Source organism: Ahaetulla prasina, chromosome 5 (assembly GCF_028640845.1).
Source record: "Ahaetulla prasina isolate Xishuangbanna chromosome 5, ASM2864084v1, whole genome shotgun sequence".
In the NCBI taxonomy this organism is placed as follows: Eukaryota; Metazoa; Chordata; class Lepidosauria; order Squamata; family Colubridae; genus Ahaetulla; species Ahaetulla prasina.
The window spans coordinates 84,687,668-84,713,653 of NC_080543.1; the positions used below are offsets into that span (position 1 = coordinate 84,687,668).

General features: G+C 42.9%; 2 protein-coding genes across 12 annotated transcripts in view; both read left to right on the plus strand.

Annotated features, from left to right (window-relative positions):
- Positions 1-14,955, plus strand: part of CLTRN (collectrin, amino acid transport regulator) — a 39,264-nt gene extending 24,309 nt beyond the window's left edge. For all 11 annotated transcript variants that reach the window (XM_058185451.1, XM_058185456.1, XM_058185459.1 and 8 more), the window contains 2 exons: positions 5,608-5,802; positions 14,367-14,955. In XM_058185451.1, the coding sequence (XP_058041434.1) occupies positions 5,608-5,802; positions 14,367-14,523 (352 nt within the window). In that variant the 3' untranslated portion in view covers positions 14,524-14,955. The remainder of the gene's footprint in view (positions 1-5,607; positions 5,803-14,366) is intronic.
- Positions 14,956-22,987: 8,032 nt separating this feature from the next.
- ACE2 (angiotensin converting enzyme 2) overlaps positions 22,988-25,986 on the plus strand; it is a 54,955-nt gene continuing 51,956 nt past the window's right edge. Inside the window, exons 1-2 of the mRNA XM_058186241.1 lie at positions 22,988-23,208; positions 24,081-24,247. Coding sequence (XP_058042224.1) covers positions 22,988-23,208; positions 24,081-24,247 — 388 coding nt within the window. The remainder of the gene's footprint in view (positions 23,209-24,080; positions 24,248-25,986) is intronic.

Sequence of the window (25,986 nt, forward strand, 5' to 3'; positions counted from 1 at the left end):
GGGTTATGTGATTGCCATTTGTGCCTTTCCTAGATGGTTTCCAACAAGCAAAGTCAGTGGGGGAAGTCATATTCGCTTAACAACCATAGCAAAAGTGGTCAACTCATTTAACAACTACATAATTTAGCAACAGAAGTTCCAGTCCCAGTTGTGGTCATAAATCAAAATTACCTGTACTGCAGAACCGCTCCCTGATTATATGCATAGCCTTTGATCACACTTTATTTTTAAAGAATCATGTTTTGGATTTTTTCTGTAGTAAGAAGGAAAATAGCCTATTATTATATACCATGAGCTTTATATAGGCAGTCTGTTAATGATCACATACCTAAAAAAAAGTAAAATCCTTCAGGTTGAGCTCGACATGATTTTGCAGATATGTCCCTGCTATCTTTTATTTATTTATTTTTTATTTTATTTTTTTATTTGTCATAACAGTATATAAAAGCATAAGCATGAAATAAGTATATGATATATAAGCATATATATAAGCATAAGCATGAAATAACTATATGAGTTGGATACAATCAAAGGGAACATTAGGACAGGAATGGTAGGCACGCTGGTGCTCTTATACACACCCCTTACAGACCTCTTAGGAATGGGGTGAGGTCAATACTAGATAGTCTTTGGTTAAAGCTTTGGGGATTTGGGGAAGAGACCACAGAGTCAGGTAGTACATTCCAGGCATTAACAACCCTATTTACTGAAGTCATATTTTCTACAATCAAGATTGGAATCTTCTTGCCACAGTACAAAAATAGCTTGTCATTGTCTTCCTCTGGGATATTTGAGGATTCCAATCCATTTCAAAGCTCCAATATTTCTTGAAAGTCTCCCATCAACCCCCATTCTAACCAAGTCTGGCACTGCTTAGCTTCTGAGCCCAGATAATATTCTGACCCAGCCTTAGCAAGTAATGATAAGATGCTTATTCATTAGTAAAAACAAACCACTTTTCAAACAGGGTAGGAACAGTCACGTGGATAAACAAAAAACCAAAAGTAATTAGTCCCAACAGACCTTGTTCTGGCCTAGAAATCCGAATTGCTTGTTGTACCCTAAAAGCAAATGGTTGTCTATGACAACTGGCCACTCCCAAACCCCTACTATTTATTTTCCAGCTGGGAGGCGGGGCTGAATAGTGTCCACATCTGCTTTTCCTTGACAGATGGCTTATTGTTTTCCTTTGCTCTCCTCTCCTTTCCTCTCTGTGCATACACGTATCTGAGATGGGCCCCATCTGTTCTTCCCCCCCACTCAGCTCAGGCCCCGAATACAGTAGCTTCTCCACCTGGTGGAGGATGGAAGGCCCTGGCTCTGCCTTTGTCTCTGATGCTGTTTCCTTATCAGAGCCTTCCAAAGCTCTGTATAAGATTTGTTTAAAAACAAAATGCACCAGTACCGTATATGTGGTACCTTGCTCAATAGTAGTACCTGTGAGAGGGATCTTGGAGTCCTAGTGGATAACCATTTAGATATGAGCCAGCAGTGTGCAGCAGCTGCTAAAAAAGCCAACACAGTTCTGGGCTGCATAAACAGAGGGATAAAATCAAGATCACGTGAAGTGTTAGTGCCACTTTATAATGCCTTGGTAAGGCCACACTTGGAATATTGCATCCAGTTTTGGTCTCCACGATGTAAAAAAGATGTTGAGACTCTAGAAAGAGTGCAGAGAAGAGCAACAAAGATGATTAGGGGACTGGAGGCTAAAACATATGAAGAACGGTTGCAGGAACTGGGTATGTCTAGTTTAATAAAAAGAAGGACTAGGGGAGACATGATAGCTGTGTTCCAATATCTCAGGAGTTGCCACAAAGAAGAGGGAGTCGGGCTGTTCTCCAAAGCACCTGAGGGTAGAACAAGAAGCAATGGGTGGAAACTGATCAAAGAAAGAAGCAACTTAGAACTAAGGAGAAATTTCCTGACAGTTAGAACAATTAATAAGTGGAACGACTTGCCTGCAGAAGTTGTGAATGCTCCAACACTGGAAATTTTTAAGAAAATGTTGGATAACCATCTGACTGAGATGGTGTAGGGTTCCTGCCTAGGCAGGGGGTTGGACTAGAAGGCCTCCAAGGTCCCTTCCAACTCTGTTGTTATGTTATGTTATGTTAAGGCTCCAAAGCTGACCCAGGCTCTCACTTAACCTCTTTGTCTGACTCTGCTGATAGCTCTGCTGGCAGCCGACGGGTCACAACAGATAAACTCAAAGACGATGCAACAATGCACTGGTGATTTTCTTTACAAGCTTCAAAAGTGAATCACTATAATTTACAAGTTTCAACTTGTTGAATTTAGGCTTTTACAGGAGGGTTCTCTTTTAGAAATGCAGTGCTATTTGTTGAATAAACACAAATGTGGGAATGAAAGAGAATGCACTGTTTGGGAGAGATTAACTTTTAAGCTTATGAGAAGATTAGACTGTTTTCAACAGAAAAACTCAGAGGCAACTGCAGTGCACTGGCATGGGGAAAGAGATTATTGACCTGTTGGTCTATGCAAAGAATAATGGAATGCACTTTTACTTTTTTGGTTATGCTTTGAAGCATTCATTCTATGTAAGCAGATTTAATACAAATCTTTTTCAGCATCAATGGCTCATTGTGCTAACAGCCTGGATTTAGTTTTTGTCCATCACTTGTAGACATTAGCTGTTTTTTTGAAATACCTATTACTGTATTTAAAACTATATACAGATAGTCCTTGATTTATGACCACAATTGAGTCCAAAATTTCTGTTACTAAGCAAGACAGTTAAGTGAATTTTGCCCCATTTTATGCCTTTTCTTGGCATAGTTGTTAAGTGAATCACTGCAGTTGTTAAGTTAGTTACACCGTTCTTAAGTGAAACTGGTTTCACTATTGACTTTGTTTGTCGGAAGGTCACAAAAGGGAATCACATCACCCTAGGACACTGCAACCATCATAAATATGACTCAATTGCCAAGAATCTGAATTTTGATTACATGAAGTAATCAACCATAGAGATGCTGCAATGGTCTTAAGCAGGAAAAATGATCATAAGTCACTTTTTTCAGTGTCATTGTAACTTTGAATGGTCACTAAATGAACTGTTGTAAGTCAAGGACTATCTGTACCTAAGAAGTGAATAATAATTTATTGAAAGCAGTGTTTCAGTTATGGAAGGAAAGTGAAATTAATAAAATTCCAAAATATACCTTCCTCCAGTTCGACTCATCTTGAGCCAGACAGATTTTGAAATCAAAGCTTATTACCCCATCTCTATCATAAAAGATTAATCAATAAGATATTATATAATTAGCATATTGCTGTGTTAATCTAATGTAGAGACTTCCTTCTATCACAATTGAGCCGAACTACAGGGATAGTTTCAGTGCTTGTTTGGGAATTTATGACTGCTGTATCTAAAGGGTATTTGTCATTTCTTCCACATTTCTAAGTATAGGTAATTCACTGTGCCCGTGATGGTGAACCTATGGCACGTGTGCTGGAAGTGGCATGTAGAGCTATCTCTCCAGGCACACAAGCAATTGTTGCTCTTCTGAGTTTCAGCGTGCCGGCCAGCTGGTCTTTATGTGTGCGGGAGTGCCGGAAACCGTGCGCACTGGGAAGATGATTTTGTGGTGTCTGGTGCATGCATGCAAGCCGGCCACCTGGTCTTCCAGTTTCTGGAGTTCATGCGCGCACGAAGACCAGGTGGCCAGCGTGTCGGAAGAGCAAGAGGCAATGGCAAGCATGCCCAAAAAAACAGAGACGGGATCCTGGCAGTTACTTCCTAGGGGAGCAGAGCAACGAGGATGGGCGGGCCAGGGCTTCCCTCCCTTCCTGCCCATGTGGGCTTCTTGCGTGGACCCTGCCCTCCAGCCTGCAGCACCAATGCAGATCATGGTCCAGATCACCTGGCCAGCTTGGGCGCACAGGGCAGCTGAGCAGTGTTTGCTGGCTGGGTGGCCGGCCACCTCACCCACTGCTCCTGCTGCCGCCAGGGGCAAGGGGGCAGCGGCAGTTCTTGTGCTGCCATTTCTGGCCTGGATATTGGAGGAGGAGGAGGAGCCACTGTCAGGGAGGTGAGCTGCCCCAGGAGGGCCGGAGGAGAGCGCAGCTCCCCCTGAATGGAGCCGCCGCTGAGGGTCCCTTTAGAAATTCTTTAATTTCTAAAGAATTAGTGAGTAGGATTTCCTTTATTCCAGATTGGTAATGAATACAAAATACAATTGTATGCAAACTTTTAGGCACTCTTGATCATATTTTATGCTTCAGGGAATCCCTAGGTAAATAGAAACTGATACAAATTCTACTTAGTACAAATTTAAAGCAACTTCCAATAAATATTAAACATACCTTCAAATTTTGCATATAAAAATGGAATGCATGTGTAGTATTTGTTAGTTGCTTACAAAAACAGAATAAGAAAACAGTGAACAAGACAGATGCAAAAGTTTCAATCAATATTCTGTAACACTTTCCTTGGCAGAAATAATAGCTTTCAAATGTTTACTAAAGCTAGCTACCATTAGATCTTCTATTTTTGCATTTGAATTCTCCTACCATCATTTCTTGTAGAACTTTTCTGGACTGGAAATATTTTTAGATCACCTTGTATATACATTTGAGAAGATCCCCATAGATTATCAATAATTTTAAAGTTTGGAAATTATGAAGCCATTTCAAAACCTTTATCTTTCTGTCCTGTAAATATTTTATGATTGATTTGGAAGTATGTGTGAGATTACTGCCATGCTGAAATTTCTAACTTCTTTTCATGTTCAATTACAGGTATATATGCAAAGACTGAAGGCATCATTTCCTTTTTTACAAACTCTAAAAATTGACTTCCCTTTCAAAATTACACAGTTTTCTCCATTTTTGTGCAATTAATAGCAATAGCAATAGCAGTTATATACTGCTTCATAGTGCTTTACAGTGTTCTCTAAATTTTTCACAGAGTCAGAATATTGCCCCCAATAATCTGGGTCCTCATTTTATGACTTTGGAAGGAGGATGGCTGAGTCAACCTTGAGCCAGTCAGAATCAAACTCATGGCAGTCAGCAGAATTAGCTTGCAATATTGCATTCTAACCACTGCCACCATGGCTCTTAAGCAAAATTAAGTATAATCCTACAAAATCACTCCTTAAAGCAAGATTTCATGAGTAATTCTTTTACTAAACTAGTTCAAATCCTGATGAAAAACTCTTTTTAAACTCTTGCCTTTCTGATTTTAAATGTTTATGAGATCTAAAAAAAGTGGAATGAACATTTAGTTTCTTTATGGTGGAAAAATATTCTGATCTTTGAAGATTTAAATTCAGAACCAGCAATTGGAACTGACCCCAGAAAAAATAACTTAGCAAAAAAAATATTAATTTTAATATGAGAATTAATAATTTCTGCAGAACACTTACAGTTTTCTATTACTTCAGTTTATGTTTTGGGACCAACTTTAAGGCAATATTACACAAAGTTTATAATAATAATGAATTTTGGAAATGAAATTAATGATAATTAATTTGTTAAATCTTTTTCTTCCTGAACATTTTACATGCTGAACGTAACAAGTTGTTATTTTTATTACATATGATTTGATTGATTATAAATGTGCCAAACTAATTCTTTTTAAAGAATGAGTAGAAACCGGATCAACAATGCCTTTTTATTGACTGATGACACTCTGCAGTTCTTGGAAATCTCATCAACTTTAGCTCCACCAGCCGAGCAACCTCTGCCCACTTGGCTGATTGTATTTGGGGTTATTCTTGGCATCATTGTGATTGGAATTGTTTTAGTCGTATCTTTTGGGATTTACCACCGCAAGAGGTGAGCATTTTGAGTTGTCTTGCTTTGGGTCAGTCCCCAATCACAAATAGGAATGAACAATATTTTTGCTTATTGCTTCCTGATTTATTTTTTTCCATTGTTTAATAAATTAAGGGTTAGGCTAACCGATGCCTCTTCTCTATGTAAATACTAACTGATCCATGGTATGTTATCGTGTTTTGTGTCAAATAGGCATTAAGGGAACGCAAGCTAATAAGTAAGAGAGACAGGTGATGCTTGTAATATCAATATAGGGAAAACAATATCAATATAGGGAAACACAAAGGTCTAATCAGAAGTCGAGGGAATGGGAGAAAGGGAAACACATGCAGCAACACTGCCTTGTGTGCATATAGAACTGAAGGGGTCAGGAGAAGCATTGCATATAAATTATTCTTATTTATTTATTTATAAAATTAATTTGCCACCTAACTCACAGTTCAGGCTCCTCTGAGTATATAGTGAAGCCTCTTCACTTGGATGTTTTGAGGGTAAATGATACATTTGAGTAGATGTTACATTAGATAATGAGCATCCACAATGCATTTATTTATGTATTTATTTATTTACTGAACTTCTCATTAGTTGGCACACAACAATCAATACAAGCCACCCTTTCCACTAGGTGCCAGACCAATACCGTGTTTCCCCGAAAATAAGACTCTGTCTTACCTTCGTCTGGGGCCCAAAATAAGCACCAGGGCTTATTTTCGGGGGATGTCTTACCTGCTTATTTTAGGACCACCACAGCTAGGCCTCCCATGTGCTGACACTTATTGTGCTGCTACCCGACTACCTCTGCGGCTGCTCGCAGCTGCTCACAGTCAGATGCCATGTAGCGCATTGCACCTGTGCCACTGCTTGTGTCAGGAGGCTGCATGACATGTTGAGCCATTGCACATGCGAGCGATGACACTGGCAGGACATGGTATGCGACATCCTGATGCAAGTAGTGTCAGCGGTGCAATGTACTATGTGATGTCCAGCACCATGTGGTGACTGGCCACAAACAGTGGCATCAGCGCAATGCATCACATGGCATCTGGCCACAAGCGGTTGCAAGCAGCTGCAGAAGAACTTGGGCAGCAGTGTGATAGATGTCGGGGCATGGGAGGCCTGGCTGTGGTGGTCCTAAGGTAAGCGGGTATGGGGTGCGTGGGGCAGCTCCACCCATCCACCTCTGCCTTAGCTTGATTTTTACGCATGCACCTCGCCCCACCTCGTGCAACCAGATGGTGGGATGGAGTGGCGAGGTCTTAACTAGGGCTTATTTTTGGTGTAGGGCTTATATTAGGTACACACGTAAAAATCAAGCTACAGCTTATTTTTTGGGCTAGCTCTTATTTTCAAGGAAACACGGTAGCCTCTCAGATCAACGCCCCCATTAAGCCCAAAACCCAGGAGAAGAGTCAGGTCTCCATGACCTTCTGGAAGGCTAAAAGGGTTGGGATACATAATTGTTGTCTGTTGTCTGTTGAACTATTTGTTGCAACGTCTTCCTCAAGAGGCACCTTTGCTTTTGCCACATTGGGGCACATCAGAAACATTTTATTTATTGTGTTAAACAACTGACTACTGAAATTGGTAACCTACGGGATTGCCTTTTTCCAAGAGTCTCTATCAGTCCAACCAGATTGAGCAAAATGGTGCAGATCCCATCAAAGAGTGCTGGCTGTCAGTAATCAGAAGCCAGGCTTTTTCCTACAATGGCCCTTGCGCTATGGAACATCCTCCCTTCAGAGGTTAGAATAGTCCAAACCCTGTTAGTTAGCCTTTTGTAAGGCTCTAAAAAATCCCTGGCTCTATTCCTGTGCCTAGGGTGATAAATGTATCAAGGACCAGACTCCTGGCTGTGTTGCTAACTGGCCAAGTACTTTACTCCTATGTATATTTAATCTGGGTGTTTTTAGTGTTTTTAGTGTTTTAAGATGTTTTTAGTATTTTTTATCTATAATATATTTTTATTTATTTATTTATTTATTTATTTGATTTCTATACCGCCTTTCTCCCGAAGGACTCAGGGCGGTGTACAGGCAAAAATAAAACAGACAGTACAATATATAATTTAAAATGCAATTAAAAAACTTATTTTAAAATTGGCCTGAAAATTAAAATATACAGTGAGCTAAAACCCCAATTAAAATTAGTTAATAAGAATTTTAAAAATTTGATGAAATTCAATTTAAGACAGCCCCGCGCGAATAAAAAGATGTGTCTTCAGTTCGCGACGAAATGTCCGAAGGTCAGGTATTTGGCGTAAACCCGGGGGAAGTTCGTTCCAGAGTGTGGGAGCCCCCACAGAGAAGGACCTTCCCCTGGGGGCCGCCAGCCGACATTGCTTGGCGGACGGCACCCTGAGAAGTCCCTCTCTGTGAGAGCGTACGGGTCGGTGGGAGGCATGTGGTAACAGCAGGCGGTCCCGTAAGTACCCAGGCCCTAAGCCATGGAGCGCTTTAAAGGTCGTAACCAGCACCTTAAAGCGCACTCGAAAGGCCACAGGCAGCCAGTGCAGTCTGTGCAGGAGCGGTGTTATATGGGAGCTACGGAGCTCCTCTATAACCAGCGCAGCTGCATTCTGACTAACTGAAGCCTCCGAGTGCACTTCAAGGGAGCCCCATGTAGAGAGCATTACAATAATCCAAGCGAGAGGTAACGAGCGCATGAGTGACCGTGCACAAGGCATCCCGATCAAGGAAGGCGCAACTGCGAACCAGGCGAACCTGGTGGAAGGCCCCCCTGGAGACGGCCGTCAAATGATCTTCAAACGACAGCCGTTCATCCAGGAGGACACTTAAGTTGCGCACCCTATCCTTTGGGGCCAATACCTCGCCTCCAACAGTCAGCCGCGGCTGCAGCTGACTGAATCGGGGTGCCGGCATCCACAGCCACTCCGTCTTGGAGGGATTAAGCTTGAGCCTGTTTCTCTCCATCCAGACCCGTACGGCTTCCACACACCGGGACAGCACTTCAACAGCTTCATTGGGGTGGCCTGGGGTGGAGAAGTACAGCTGGGTGTCATCAGCGTACAGCTGGTATCTCACCCCAAAGCCACTGATGATCTCACCCAACGGCTTCATATAGATGTTGAACAGAAGGGGCGAGAGAATCGACCCCTGCGGCACCCCACAAGTGAGGTCCCTCGCGGTCGACCTCTGCCCCCCTGTCAACACCGTTTGCGACCGGTCAGAGAGATAGGAGGAGAACCACCGATATACGGTGCCTCCCACTCCCACTCCCAATCCCCCCAACCGGCGCAGCAGGATACCATGGTCGATGGTATCAAAAGCCGCTGAGAGGTCTAACAGGACCAGGGCAGAGGAATAACCCCTGTCCCTGGCCCTCCAGAGATCATCCACCAATGCGACCAAAGCTGTCTCCGTGCTGTACCCGGGTCGGAAGCCGGACTGGAACGGGTCTAGATAGACGGCTTCATCCAGGTATTGGGGTAGCTGTCGCGCCACAGCACTCTCTACAACCTTCGCAACAAAGCGAAGGTTGGAGACTGGACGATAATTACCCAAAATAGCTGGGTCCAGGGAGGGCTTCTTGAGGAGGGGTCTCACCATCGCCTCTTTCAAGGCGGCAGGGAAAACCCCTTCCAACAAAGAAGCGTTGATAATCTCCTGGAGCCAGCCTCGTGTCACCTCCTGAGTGGCCAGTACCAGCCAGGAAGGACACGGGTCCAGTAAACATGTAGTGGCGTGAAGCCTCCCCAACAGCCTGTCCACGTCCTCGGGAGCCACAGGGTCAAACTCATCCCAAATGGTCTCAACAAGACGTGTCTCCTCTCCCTCGCTTGGATCATCCCAATTTCGGTCCAGACCATCCCGGAGCTGAGCGATTTTATCGTATAGATAACCACTAAACTCCTCAGCACGTCCCTGCAACAGGTCATCCCGCACCTCCTGATGAAGGAGGGAGCGGGTCACCCGAAACAGGGCGGCCGGGCGGTTATCTGCCGACGCAATGAGGGTGGAGGTATATGAGCGCCTCGCCTCCCTCATTGCCACTAGGTAGGTCCTAGAATAGGACCTAACTAGTGTCCGATCAGCTTCGGAACGGCTGGACCTCCAAGTGCTCTCTAGACGTCTTCTCCGGCATTTCATCAGTTATTTGTATAACTGTAAATTGTAAATTGTAAATAACAAACAGTTATTTGTATAACTGTAAATTGTCTAGAATCATTGACTGAGATGGATAGTTGTAGAAATTGTATAAATAAGTAAACAAAGAAACAAACATGGGAATTCATTTAGACTGTTAATTATAGTGGGTTAGGAAATAATATATGAGTGTGTGACTTTCCATTTGAGAGACATGAAAGAAAGGCTTCCATTAGTGAGACTTTATAAAGCCTACCTTGCAAACAAGGTAATTTACTTTTAGCAAATGTCTTCATTCAAGAGTTTGCATGATATTTACAATAAAGTTTTATGGCTGTTAATGTTACTGATATGTAAATCCTGAGATTGTTACATTATGTATTATGGGTTGAAAATGTGCTGTACTTGACCTTTGAGTTCATTATCTCCTCTAAATTGCTGATGCTGCATCATAAATCATATGGTATGGTCTGTCAACGAATCAGTGGTACTCAAGGTTAAAAACTGAAATAGACCAGAAATCGTTAATTTGCTCCTTCAATATAGATTCACAAATATAATTACATTTTAGAAAGAAGTATCAAATAGTTACAACCATTGGAATTAAATTGAATTATAGTGGGGAAAAAATAAAAATGATACTGTCGGCTGTCTATCTTCGCTTTCTTTGAAGCTTGCTAGCAAGTGCCATAACCAGGGGGAAGGGGGCATTTGGGAGGGGAAGAGTACTGGGGGTCTGAAAGAATGTTGTGGGAAATTGGAGAGTATGGACACTGACAGGAACCAGGAGTGCCAAACTGAGCCATCTTCCCGCCTTCAAGGATGCTGGCCTTGGGAAAGGAATTTACCACAATGCTGGAGGCACCAGGTTACCAAAACACCAGAAAAGGACTTGATTGGACTATTCTCCCAGGGGGAAAGTTGGGGATTGATTTCAATATAATTGAAAGCAAAATTGACAGTTTTTCTTTAGAGCTTGCCTCACTCACTCCTTTTCCCTATGGAGTCAAGGGTCTTTTTTCTTAGGGAATTAGCTGTGGCTGGTCTGACAGGTACGTTCTCAGCCACCTAAATGTGGAAGATGCCATATTGGACTTATCCAGGGTTTTGATAATCTAATTACGTGGAACATTTCCAGAGAGGTTATGAATGCAACAGCTATTTCCTGACATTCCCCCCCCCAATTTCTTGATACTCAAAGATGCTAAATGGAGGCACTATTTAACTAAGAATCTGATTCCTTTATATAGCTATGCAAAGTTAGTGTAAAAATGTGTTGCCATTTGTGTCCAGTGCAGCCTTTCCAAAGTTAGGGTTAGGGTTGGATTAGGGGATAGGGTTAGGGTTGTCAGGCAGGGTTTGCTAGTCAGATAGTTGTTTGGGGTCTGTTCAGAGGTATTCAGCAGGTTCTGACCAGTTCTGGAAAAACGGTAGCAGAAATTTTGAGTAGTTCGAAGAACCAGTAAATACCACCTCTGACTGGCCCCGCCCCCATCTATTCTCTGCCTCCGAAGTCCCAGCTGATCGGGAGGAAATGGGGATTTTGCAGTAACCTTCCTGTGCAGTGGGGAGGGAATGAAGATTTTACAGAATCCTTCCCCTACCATGCTCACCAAGTCATATCCACCAAACCATGCCACACCCATCAAGCCAAGCTCACAGAACCGATAGTAAAAAAATTTGAATCCCACTACTGGGTCTGTAGTAGAGATAGCAGTTTACATGGATAGTGAGAATTCAGCCAGCCAACCTGCCCATTGTCTAAGGGTTATGGAGCTCTAGATCTTTTCCTAAGGGCAGAATCCTAGGGCAGACCAAAGGATACTCCTCTAGTTTAGCCCGGGCTGGTTTATCACAGTAAATCAAGAGTGAGTTTTAAATAATTAAATTATTGAATCCTTTAATAGCAAAAGCATTGGAACAAGGAAACTATATTTTCTCTTCTGTCTCAAATGTTCCTCAAATAGGTGGTAGTGGCATCTTAAAAGAGACATGGCTGAGGGGAGGCAAGCACAGAATGTTCAATATTTTTGAGATAGGACTTTGTAATTTAAAATTGTTTAAAGTATGAATATTTGGTGGTAGTATTTATTTAATTTATATATTTTGTCAAGCATGTCTACAGTAGACAGTCTAAGGTTAAAGTTTTGGGGGTTTGGGGAAGAAACCACAGTCAGATAGTGCATTCCAGGCATTGACAACTCTGTTACTGAAGTTGTATTTTCTGCAGTCTAGTTTGGATGAGTTTGTATCTATTGTGTGCTCTTGTATTGTTTTGGTTGAAGTTGAAGTATTCATTGGCTGGTAGGACATTGTAGCACATGATTTTATGTACTATGCTTAGGTCAGACCGAAGACAGCGAAGTTCTAAGTTGTCTAAGCCCAAAATTTTGAGTCTGGTGGCATAAGGTAGAGCAGAGGAGTGGAGGACTCTTCTTGTGAAATATTTCTGGTGGCAGCACGGAAGCTTCATTCAATTGTATTAATGTACGATATGCAGTGTAGGTTCCAGATAGATGAGCTGTATTCAAGAATTGATCTGGCAAAAGTTTTGTATTGGTCTGGCAAAAGTTTTGTATGCCCTAGTTTGCAGTTTGCAGGAGAAAAAGCTATGCAAGATTAGGTTAACAACTCTTAATGCTTTTTTAGCAATGCTGTTACAGTAAGCTATGTATGGCGCTTAGATCATTTGACAGAGTGAGGGTCGTATGTTAAGCCATATCCATCCAGCTTGTATTTTGTGTTCTGATTTTTTTTGCCAATGTGTAAGACAGAGCATTTGTTGGTTGAGATTTGGAGTTGCCAATTTTTTTGACCATTCTGACACATAGTCAAGGTCTTTTTGTAGCGTAGCAGCATTGTCAGTGGTGTTGAATAGTTTTACATCATCTGCAAAGAATAGAATAGAATAGAATAGAATAGAATAGAATAGAATAGAATAGAATTGAATTGAATTTTTTATTGGCCAAGTGTGATTGGACACACAAGGAATTTGTCTTGGTGCATATGCTCTCAGTGTACATAAAAGAAAAGATACCTTCATCAAGGTACAACATTTACAACACAATTGATGATCAATATAGCAATATAAATCATAAGGATTGCCAGCAACAAGTTATAGTCATACAGTCATAAGTGGAAAGAGATTGGTGATGGGAACTATGAAACGATTAATAGTAGTGCAGATTCAGTAAATAGTCTGACAGTGTTGAGGGAATTATTTGTTTAGCAGAGTGATGGCCTTCGGGAAAAAACTGTTCTTGTGTCTAGTTGTTCTGGTGTGCAGTGCTCTATAGCGTCGTTTTGAGGGTAGGAGTTGAAACAGTTTATGTCCAGGATGCGAGGGATCTGCAAATATTTTCACGGCCCTCTTCTTGATTCGTGCAGTATACAGGTCCTCAATGGAAGGCAAGTTGGTAGCAATTATTTTTTCTGCAGTTCTAATTATCCTCTGAAGTCTGTGTTTTTCTTGTTGGGTTGCAGAACCGTAGTTGCTTATAATATGATCGCAAAGGTCATTTATATAAAGAGTGTGGGTCCTAAAACAGTGCCTTGGGGGACACCACTGTTAACAGGTGCAGGGGTAGATAAGACGCTCCTTATTTTGACTACTTGCTGCCTGTTTGATAGGAATGCAGCTATCCACTTATGCAGGAATCTGGAAATGCCATAAGATTTTAGTTTTAGAAGTAGCATGTTGTGTACCACTGAATCAAAGGCTTTACAGAAGTCTATATAAATTGCATCTATTGATTTACCCTGGTGGAGTTTTGAAGTCCATATGTTTTTGCAGTGTAATAATTGCAGGTTGCAGGACAATTTTTTTTAAAAACCAAATTGCTTGTTAGAGAGTAGGTTGTTAGTCTCTAAGTAGAGGGTAATGGATTGGTTTATGATTGATTCCATGACTTTGCAGGTGACGCAACATAATGAGGTTGGCCTGTAATTATCAGCTAGGCTGAGGTCACCTTTTTTGAAGATAGGGATGACCGAGGCTAGTTAGGTAAGGAACTGGTTCTGAAAGTTATTTTGTAGATTATGCTAAGTGGTTTTGTTGTGATGATTGAGAGCTTCTTTAGGAAATAGGCACATAATCCATCAGGGCCAATTGATAGAGACGGTTTTAGGTTGCGTATTTCTGGTGCCCTCATCTTGGTATTGATTCCAAACAGTTGGAATCTGCTGGTGGACACAGCTGTGAAGTTTTCTGGGCAACATTCTGCTATTGCCTCCTCCCTAGAGCTGAAAGAGAGTAACTGGCCCAAGGGCTGTATTTGTGCCTAAAGAGTGACTTGAACTCACAATTTCCCAGTTTGTAGCCTAAGCCCTTTAACTACTACACCAAAGCTGTACATTATTGTAATATTTATAGAAGGGTAATTTATCTGCAAAATTAAGGCTGAAAAGATATATGCTTTTCATATTTTACTGACTAGCAATTTTATTCTCTCTCTTTTCTAGACATAAAAATGCTGAAAAAGCAGAAGATTTAGATGATAAATACGAAGCAGCCGTAACAATGGAAAATAGAATTCCCTGTCATACTTTAGATTTAAAAGCTGGACAGATTAATGGAGTCTATGCAGCAGCAGATGATGATCGGTTTACACCCTTATGAACATAAATGGATGCTGTTTCTCTGTCTCTTTCTGAAACTCTGACCTCCTTTTATCTGGTTCTTACTGCTGATTATCAATAACAAGAAAATTATGTACTTTGGTTTTTTTTTTTTGCCCTTGGGTGCATTTCTTTTGATAAGCACGCTTATATAGTGATAAGAGTTCCTCAATCAAGGCAATGTTCTTCATGAAAATTTGTAAATGTTTAATAAAACTTCCACTGTTAAATGTTCTTTGGATGTATCAGTGATGAAAAGCCATAGATGCTTCCTTATTACAATTTAGTCATATCTTCACTTTTTCTATTATTTTATAGCAGGAAACATGTGAGCTGCTTTCTTCTAACATACAAGCCAACTTTTGCTACCATAGGATTCTATTCACTTCAATGGGCACCAATGCAACAATAAAATATAATTATTAAAAACTAATAAAAAATAACAAATGGTAGGTTGTGTTTACAATGTGTTCTTGAACACCTGTATGGTTAAACTATTATAGATATTACTACAATTCTCTCACTAGGGTCTTTGTACAAAGTAACTGCAAAGTTTTATAATGGTTCATAATCTAAGTTTTTGTCCTGCAGTGATGTAATGTGTGTTTATTTTAGCATGTTTTATCAGATTGGCACAAATTGGATGATAAAAATGGAATAGCTGAAGTAGAATATAGAATATAGATAGAATAATAGAACGTACATCAAAGTTAAATATTAAAAGGGGGATATAATATATTTTGGATTTTTGAACAGTGAATTATAACACAAGAATCTAAATCTTTTAAAGTTCAAAAACTGAGAAATGGTCAAATAATTCAGAAAATAGGTAGGGAAGAGGGCAGAATTTGTTATGAATTAGTAATAATTCTTTTAATGCTAAGAATAGTGCAAAAAAACAACAACAACACCTTTCCAGTATTCTGTTGTTTATTAGTCTGTTGATCAAATTAGATGTTTTCAAAGAGTTATGGCAGCAGAGATTATTTATTTATTTATTTATTTAAGGAATTTATATTGTTGCTTATTCGCACATGGTGACTCAAGGTGGCTTACAGAATATAAAACAACATATAAAAACAATAAAACTAATAAAAGAAGTCATATAATAAATTAATATACTAAAATCATCCCCCATGCCCCACCCCAGTGACAGCACCTCACACAAGCCATTTAATGGGCTCCATCCCACTCTGGGTTCTCCAGGCCTGTTGGCAGAACCAGGTCTTCAGTGCCTTCTGGAAGAATGCTAGAGTGGGAGCCATTCTAATCTCTGTGGGGATGATGTTCCAGAGAGAGGGGGCCACCCCGGAGAAGGTCCTTCTTCTGGGTCCCACCAGGTGTACTCTAATCTCAATTTACCTAGATCATTAACATTTCTGAATTTAAAATCTGAAACATACTGTAAAAGTTATTTTAACAAAGTCACTGAGTAATTTTTCCCTTGGATAAATAGGAATATTTTGTGTTTATGCTGGAATCAGGGAAAAAAGATCCAAAACTTTTCTCATACCCTGAATGCAATCTGAATTTATCCTAATCCTTATATTTGCTGCTAGGTAGTAACACTGAAAGCCTTTCCTCATTTTCCAGTGATTTACATTTGCCAAAGGAGAATTTTGGCCTGATCAGTTTAAAGATGTCATCTGAAGTGAGTTGAAGTGAGTTTCAACTCCAACCATACATATGTTGCGAACTTTTGAAAATTCCTGACACTCATTCTTGTATAAGATCACTCTGTAGAAAATCTTGCCATCAAACGGTGCTTGGAATTTGTGAAGACCAGTGAATGAATCAGGCAATACAGACCAAAAGATAATTAGCATTCTGCCTATTGCTTTTATCTTTAAGGTAAATGCTAAATTGCTTGGTCCCAGGATAAACCATTTATGATCATCTTATTTATTGTGATGGAACTAATTTCCGGTGCTACAACTGCAGCTATAAAGCAATATAATCTATTCAGAAATCAATACTTTTAATTACAGTGGGAATTAGTGACAAAGAGCTGCCTTAATTCTCTACTCTAAACCAAACTGAATTCAATACTATACTAAGCTATGTGTCGTGCTTCTTTGTGGCTTAGTGCATTATACAAACCCAGCACTGTAGTTCGTAAACCATGGCTTCTAGCTTCGATAAATCTAAACAGCTGTAATTAATTCACAGGCTTTGTGTGTTGTATGAACAGATAAAATTAATTCTTCAGTTTTTATCTATTTACCTTACCTAATAAATAAGTTGATCTAATTCAGGGGTGTCAAACTCACATTGTCACAGCGTTTTTTGTTTTTTGTTTTATTTTTTATTTTGTCACAACAGTATACACAAACATTGTCATAAATAAAAACAATACATCATGAAAGAAATATATATATATAAGTAAAAGTATGCAACAGCTATGTTAATTAGATATAATGAAGAGAACAATAGGACAGGAACGGTAGGCACTTTTGTGCTCTTATGCACGCCCCTTATTATTATTATTATTATTATTATTAATTATTATTATTAATTATTATTAATTATTATTATCATCATCATCATCATCATCATGTTGTCACATGATGTATCAGGACTTTTTCCCCCTTTGCTAAACCGGGCGGGGGCAGGACCAGCATGTGACGCATCCAGCCCGCGGGCCCGAGTTTGACACCCTTGATCTAATTCCTAGAAGCAACAGGTTTTTACCTCCTCTTTCCCAGTATCATATGTCTTGGACTGGTGCTCTAAAGATGTACTAGATGAATCATACTGGTTAAAAAGATACTGGCAGATAAGAAAAGTTGTAATTTTCTTTCTTACTTTTAATCTTTAGCAATTGGTTTTGTTCAGCTCATGGAATTAAAATAGAAATTAAACAGGTTACATAAATAGAGGGAAGCAAAATAATTATCAAAATATCGGATAGTCGAATAGGAAAGCCTGAGCCCCAAAGAATTGAGGCCTTTGAACTATGGTGCTGGAGAAGACTCCTGCGAGTCCCTTGGACTGCAAGGTGATCAAACTGGTCAGTCCTAGAGGAAATCAACCCTGACTGCTCTTTAGAAGGCCAGATCCTGAAGATGAAACTCAAATACTTTGGCCACCTAATGAGAAGGAAGGACTCACTGGAGAAGAGCCTAATGCTGGGAAAGATTGAGGGCAAAAGAAGAAAGGGATGACAGAGAACAAGATGGCTGGATGGAGTCACTGAAGCAGTAGGCATGAGCTTAAATGGACTTCAGAGAATGATAAGAGGACAGGAAGGCCTGGAGGAACATTGTCCATGGGGTCGTAATGGGTCGGACATGACTTCGCAACTAACAACGAGTATAGGAAATCATTTTGAATGACTTGTCTATTTACTCAAGCACTTCCCAATATGGCAAAACCATCAGGATATATTGGACTAAAAGGGCCCAAATCCTAGGCAATTTCTATGATATCTATGGGGAATTGGAATTACAGTCCAAACACCTGGTAGACATCACCTTGGAAAAGCTAAATACCATTTGATAAACTCCCAGATCAGATTCAAATAGTTACTATTTATTTAACCTGTAAAAGTTGTGTCAAAGGCAGAGATGGTGTTCAGCTGGTTCGTATGAGTTCAGGTGAACCGTTAATGGAAATTTGGTATGGTTTGCGAAACCGGTAGCACCCTTTGGCTGGCCACGCTCCTGAACCGGGTCGCCCGGTCCCTACTCACTCACCACACCTGTACGATGCTCACTCACCCCACCTTCCTCCCCACCCCTCCCAGCCACTACTTACAGAATCTAACTGCATACTTCTGCTCACTGTTGCTGGCAAAGGTAAGGCCAAAGGGCACGGGCTGGCAGATGGGTGGGGGAGGGAAGCTGGCAGAGGGGTGGACTGATGCACATGGGGAGGGAGGGAAGCACACGGCAGATTGTGGCACTGGAGCCCTTCCCATGTGTTTCCCCCAGCCGGCCTGGCCTGTGAGGGAAGCATGCGGGAGATCGCGGCACCAGAGCTCTTCCTGTCTGTTTCCCCAAGCCGGCCTGGCCTGTGAGGGAAGCAAATGGGAGATTGTGGCACCAGAGCCCTTCCCATGTATTTCCCCAAGCTGGCCTGGCCTGTGAGGAAAGCACATGGGCGATCCTAGCTGCAGTTTACTCATGAGCACCATTGGCCAGGAGAAGTAGGGAGAAAGGCCAATGGTGCTCATGAATAAACTGTAGATTAGAGGCAACAGCCAAGAGCCAGGTCTGAAAGGAGGCCCTGCCATGTTGCCCCCGAGGCAGCCCTTATGCCAAACGGGCAGGTTGGAGTGGGTCTCCCTCCCATGGTATGCTACTTTCCTCATTTAATTTTGGAGCCACCTGGGCAAGGGCAGCCCACCACATCCAGGTCTGGCAGCACACACACCCGAGCAATGATCCCTGTCACGCAAGCCAGTCTGTCTAGCCCAAGCCCGCCAGGCGCTCCTGGCCAGTCCCCTAGGGGCTGCAAGTGAAGGAACAATTGCCATCTGATAGCTGGCCTGAACTCACCCACTTGGTCATGGTGTGGGAGTGCCTGGCCTCCCAACCGCCCTATCAGGAAATTGTCATTTGCCTAACTAGTTGGCCAGGCAATATATAAACTAACTATGTATGTTTGTAGAAAGGCATGATATTGCTTTAAGGCTGTGCTGCATCATTGCAAGCATCCTCATTGGTTGAGCTCTGTAGCCAATGTATAAAAGGACTAGTAAATTATGGCTTGTTTGGGGAATCTACAGAGACTCTACAGCATTGTTGCTTGATTATGGCTAGTTACTGATTCCTCAAGATACTGACTGTTGTGTATTGAACTGTGTTTTGCTGAACTGAAAGAAGACCTTGTTTGTTTTGCAAATCTGCATTGGTAAGAAGACTTGTAACATCCCTGACTGACTTTATATGTGTATGACCTGGAATTGTTTTTGGACTATGACTTTGCCTTTTCCCTAAAACTAAAGGAATATCAAACCCCAGTTTGTCTGCAAGTGACTGTTATTGTATACAACCAGTCTCAGTCGTTTTCATGCGTAGGGTACTCTGCTCAACAATTCATAATCTTGGTTGTGAACCCAGATTACCCTTAACAGGCCCCCCCTCCCCTGCCCTGTGGAACGGCAGAAGCAGCTCTGGAAGGGGGCAGAAACAGCCTTGTGTTGTGCTACCCAGCTGCCTCGGGAGTGAGGAGAATAAAGAGGCCAGCTGGCAGTTCGAAGCATCACTTGCTTTGCTCTCCCATCTCCGCTCTTGCAAGTTTCACTGCCCTTTCTCTTGCTGTGCAGCCTTCCTGATCTTTGAGACTGCAGCATCTCCCTAAATGAGAAAGCTGGCTGCAAGACGAGGGGAGCCAAGAAAAGGCAGCGGAGGCGGGTGAGCAAAGCAAGCAAGTGAACCTTTACCTGCCGCCTGGTCTCTTTATTTCTCTTCACTCCTGAAGCAGCCGTCTGGAATGGCAGCAGCAGCACACTTAGCTGCCTTTTTTCTTGCTGCACATTCTTTGAGACTGCAGCTCTCCCTAAAGATAATGATGCTGTAGCATCAAGGTATGGGGGGGACACAGGCAGGCTGAAGTGGTGCTACTGACGGCTAAAGCCTTACTGTGCAGTTCAAAGGCTATTGAGCGAAAAGGAGGGCAAGAAAAAGAAGTGGAGGGGAGGGGGCAGGGCACCCTGTGTGTTGTGGACAGCCGGCAGCCATGTGATAACCATGTGACAGCTGATTGGTTTGCCGGCAAGGCAAGGCAGCAAACTGGTGGGACAACAGAGTACGCTGATTGGCTGCAACGCTGACAGCTCCAATATACAGGGCCCCCCCAAGGCTGTGTGCTCTCCCCACTTCTCTTCTCTCTGTATACCAATAACTGCATCTCCAATGATCTATCTGTTAAACTACTGAAGTTCGCAGATGATACAACAGTGATTGGTCTCATTCGAGACAATGACGAATCTGCATATAGACGTGAGGTCGAACAACTAGCCTTGTGGTGCGACCGAAACAATCTGGAACTGAACACACTCAAAACTGTAGAAATGGTGGTAGACTTTAGGAGAAACGCTTCCATACTTCCACCTCTCACAATACTTGACAACACAGTATCAACAGTAGAAACCTTCAAATTTCTAGGTTCTATCATATCGCAAGATCTAAAATGGTCAGTTAACATCAAAAACATCATCAAAAAAGGACAACAAAGACTGTCTTTCTGTGCCAACTCAGAAAGCTCAAACTTCCCAAGAAGCTGCTGATCCAGTTCCACAGAGGAATTATTGAGTCTGTTATCTGCACCTCTATAACTGTCTGGTTTGGTTCTGCAACCCAACAAGAAAGACACAGACTTTAGAGGATAATTAGAACTGCAGAAAAAATAATTGCTACCAACCTGCCTTCCATTGAGGACCTGTATACTGCACGAATCAAGAAGAGGGCCGTGAAAATATTTACAGATCCCTCACATCCTGGACATAAACTGTTTCAACTCCTACCATCAAAACGACGCTATAGAGCACTGCACAGCAGAACAACTAGACACAAGAACAGTTTCCCGAAGGCCATCACTCTGCTAAACGAATAATTCCCTCAGCACTGTCAAACTATTTACTAAATCTACAGTGCTATTAATCTTCTCATCGTTTCCATCACCAATCTCTTTCCACTTATGACTGTATGACTGTAACTTTTTGTTGCTATCATTAAGGGTTAAATTGTACCCTATGACTATCATTTGTGTTGTAAATGTTGTACCTTAATGAAGGTATTTTTTTTCTTTTTCTTTTATGTACACTGAGAGCATATGCACCAAAAAAAATTCCTTGTATGTCCAATCACACTTGGCCAATAAATTCAATTCTATTCTATTCTATTCTATTCTATTCTATTCTATTCTATTCTATTCTATTCTATTCTATTCTATTCTATTCTATTCTATTCTATTTTATATAAAAGAGCTGTCAGTGCTGAGGGAGTTGCTCGTTAACTCGCGATCCAAGTATTGGATATTGAGCGAGTCTTTGTTTGAGATTTCTGTCAGTTAAATAAATAGTTGTCAATCGTTACCCTGCCTCGCCTCCATCATTGTTGTTCTGAAAATAGAACACTGGCGACAAAGGTGGGATGTACCTAAGGCGGCGGGGCTAACGGAGTCGTTAAGAGCTATCACGCGGAGCATATCCACGGCAACGACAAAGGCGGGTCAGTTAAAGCTGAAAAACTAACCTAACCAAGCATGGCAACGTTGTCGGCCTTCACACCCTTTGCTCAGGAAGGAAACCTGGGATTCCTTCTTAGACCGCTTTGCTTGTTTCCTATCTGCTAAGGATTATAGGGGGCTACCTGGGGATAAGAAGCTAGCTGTATTCCTGAGTGTCTGTGGATACGATATGTTTGAGAATGCCCGAGCTCTATTGGTGCCTCAGTCGGTCCAGGACGTGCCATGGGAGACCCTATTAGCTGTTTTAAAGGGTCACTACACCCCACTACCATCCAGAGTCGCTAGACGCCACGCATTTAGACTTAGGTATCAGAAGGAGGGGGAGACCATTGCGCAATACACAGCTGCTCTAAGGCAAGCAGCCTTGTATTGCGAGTTTAAGGAGCTAGGGGAGATATTGCTGGATCAGTTGATCTGTGGAGTCAGAGATATACGACTCAATGCTGTCTGCTCGCTAGAACAGATATAACACTGCAAACGGCCATAGATGAGGCTAGGGCCTCTGAATTATCCAATCAGTTAACAACAGAAATAAGGAAGTCCTTTAATCCAGCAACAACGGATAAACCATCCGCTGTCCACCAGGAAGTAGTAGAATTGGACCAGGCAAGCGAAGGGGATAGGAAACCAGCCACCTTAAAGCCTTCCAGTCCAGAAATAATAGGGAACCTGAGGAAAAGAGGAATTAGGGTCCGTGTGGGAGGTGCAGAGGAAACCACAATTTCTCTGCCTGCCTTTTTAAAAATGTTGATTGCAGGCGGTGCGGTAAGAAGGGGCATCTAGCAAGGGTCTGTAGAGCCGTGCTGCCTGTGAATGGTAACCCAGCAAGGCCTAACACTCGAGGTTACTGGCCACAGAATAGGACGGAACAGGTGGAAGAAGACTGTTTCACAATTGTGCACAGCTGGCCTGGGGAAATAGTTGATCAGGCTAACTCTGATTTGAAAAAGATGTTTCTCTCAGTATTAATCGAGGGCAAGAGTTGTAGAATGGAGATTGACACAGGGTCATCTGTGCCAATCATATCATGGGATACACTTAGGAGGTTAGTGCCCTCGATGGTGAAGAGTAGATTGTTGTCCTGCAGGCTCAGACTGTGCGATTACCAGGGATTTCATATTTCCATTCTAGGTTGCAGAAGGTTTAAAGTACAATACAGGAATTTCAGTGGCCACCTTAAATTAGTGGTAGTCGATAGCTCGCTGCCCAGCCTGCTAGGCCTAGAGTGGTTTGAGGCTCTAGGGTTGGCAGTAACTGAGATACACGGCACTATGCCAGATCCATTCTCAGACCTGGTTGCTGAGTTCACTGACGTATTTAAAGGCAAGCTAGGAAAATATGTTGGGACTCCTATATTGTTTAATATGGACCTTAGCATAACTCCTATATACCTTAAACCACACTGGGTCCCCTTTGCCCTCCATCCCAAGGTGCACAAGGAGATCAATAAACTGATAGCACAGGGAATATTAGAACCCATAGAGCAGGCAAGGTGGGAGACACCCATAGTGATTCCGATTAAATCAGATGGCTCTATACAAATCTGTGCAGATTATTAGGCGACAATCAATCAGGCTCTCCAGCTGAATCCCTATCCAGTTCCAGTGGTCCAGCACCTTCTTCATTCCTTGGGCCGGGGTTCAATCTTTGCAAAACTGGACATGGCTCAAGCATAGCAGCAGTTGGAGGTGGACGATGAAATTGTGGAGACACAGACTATCATCACACACCAGGGAGTGTTCAAGTGTTGGCTCCAATTTGGTGTGTGCATCGCCCCCGGCATCTTTCAGAGCCTCATGGAGAGACTGTTACAGGGCTTGCCGGGAGTGATACTGTATTTTGATGACATATTCGTATCAGCCATGTCTGAAGTAGAGCTTATTAACAGCCTTCATATTGTATTGACTCGTTTCTGGCAGAAGGGACTAAAGCTTAAACCAGACAAATGCAAGCTAGGTGTGAGACACGTCGAATTCCATGGGTTCCTGGTGGACGCCAATGGTCTGCACCTGTCTCTGTCAAAGGTGCATGCCATCAAGGAGGCTCCTACACCGAAGAATAAAATGGAGCTCCAGGCGTTCTTGGGCATACTGAACTTTTATAACATCTTTTTGCCCCACAAATCTACCATTGTGGAGCCACTCCACCAACTCCTGAGATCCCATATGCCATGAACCTGGGGGCAGAGAGAGGCCAGGGCATTCCAGGCTGTTAAAGACTTACTGTTGTCTACCCAAGTATTGGTGCAATACGATGTCAACCTACCACTAACGTTGGCCGTAACGCTTCCACGTACGGGGTGGGGGCTGTCTTGAGCCATAGGCTGCTTAAAGGTTCAGAAGCCCCCATTGCCCATTTTTCCAGAACTCTTTCATCTACAGAGCGGAACTACGGTCACATTGACAAGGAGGCTTTGGCGGCCGTGCCTGGTGTGAAAAGATTCCACAACTATGTGTATGGCTGCTCGTTTGACTTGATCACGGACCATAAGCCATTTTTAGGCATCCTTGCCAGCGATCGCCAGACTCCAGGTATCCTGTCTCCCAGAATGATTCATGGGTTGTTTTCCTGGCCACTTACAAGTACAGGCTGGTCCATCGGGCCGGCAAAGCCATGCAGCATGCTGACGCTCTGAGCCAGTGTCCCCTGCCTTTTGAGGTCGAGGACCCCGCTACAGCGTCATCCGTCCTTCTTATAGATGACCAGCTGGCAGCTGTTACTGCTGCGGATATGGCTAGGCTCACCTCCAGGGATAGTACCCTCTGCCAGATCAGTGACTGGGTGAAAAGGGAATGGCCCCAGGGGAAGCTAGCGCACGAATTCCAACATTATGGGCTCAGACAGCACAAGATCTCAATCTTGCAAGGTTGCCTGTTGTGGGGCTCCAGGGTCATAATACCCAATGAGTTATGGAGGGTGGTATTACACACATTGCACGAGCATCACCCCGGCATAGCCCGAATGAAAGCGTTGGCCCACAGCTATGTGTGGTGACCAAAGCTGGATGAGGCTATCACAGACTGGGTAGTGAGCTGTCAGCGTTGCCAAGAAAATATGGCAGCCCCACCCTCAGTGGCCATTAGGGAATGGGAGACCCCTAGGACCCCTTGGTCCCGTATCCACCTGGATTTTGCCGGCCCCTTCCAGGGTCATACATTCATGGTTGTCGTGGATGCATATTCTAAGTGGATCGAGGTCACATCCATGACCTCGACCACTGCTGAGACGGTAGTAAAAACATTGCATAAGATGTTCACCACTCATGGCCTGCAGGATGTGTTAGTGTTGGACAACGGTCTGCAACTAACATTGGTGCCTTTCCAGACCTTCCTCGCTAGGCAGGGCATTTGTCATGCGCTGTCGGCCCCATTCCATCTGGCCAGTAATGGCTTGGCTGAACGGACCATTCGTTCGGCCAAAGAGGTCCTGGTAAAGTTAGGACCTGGAGACTGGCATATGAAATTAGCCACGTCTCCTAGCACAGCACTCGACACCTAATCCAATAACTAACCATAGCCTGGCCGAGCTATGATGGGCCGCCGGTTGAGAACCACTCTCAATCAGTTATATCCTGACTACTCGACAGAGAAACCACTGGACTCTATGGGAGGGGCTAGGATATTCCAACTAGGGGAATGGATTTATGCCCTAAATTTTGGTGGAGACCCCCGATGGCTGCCAGGACAGGTAGTCGAGATAACTGGACCCTGTTTGTACTGATTACAATTGGATGATGGGTGTATTTGACGGCGACACATTGATCAAATACGAAAATGCTGTTTACCCACAGTGGGAACAATCCCTAATAAGATAGCTACCCCACTGACACATGCAATGGTAGGCAATGGGGAGGAAGTGGAGGACATCCCTAGCACAGGGGGGTGTCAAACAAGACAAGAGAGACCACAGATTTACCCCCATGTCCTGGGCAACAACTAGAAAGTGGTTTTCCTGCAGAAGCAGCTAATCCCCTGCCAGCAGTTGCAGAGACTCTGTTACAAGATCCACTGTCACTGATTGAAAATGCTGCACCATGCAGGTCAGGAAGGAGCTGACGCTGCCCGGCATACTTGGCCGATTACGCTTGCACGATCCGGGAGGGAAGGAGTGTTCTGGACAGCCAGTGGCCATGTGATAAGGGCACACAGCCGATTGGTCCACTGGCAAGGCAGCAAACTGGCAGGACAGCGGAGTACGCTGATTGGTTGCGACGCTGACAGCTCCGATATAAAAGAGCTGTCAGCACTGAGGGAGTTGCTCATTAACTCGC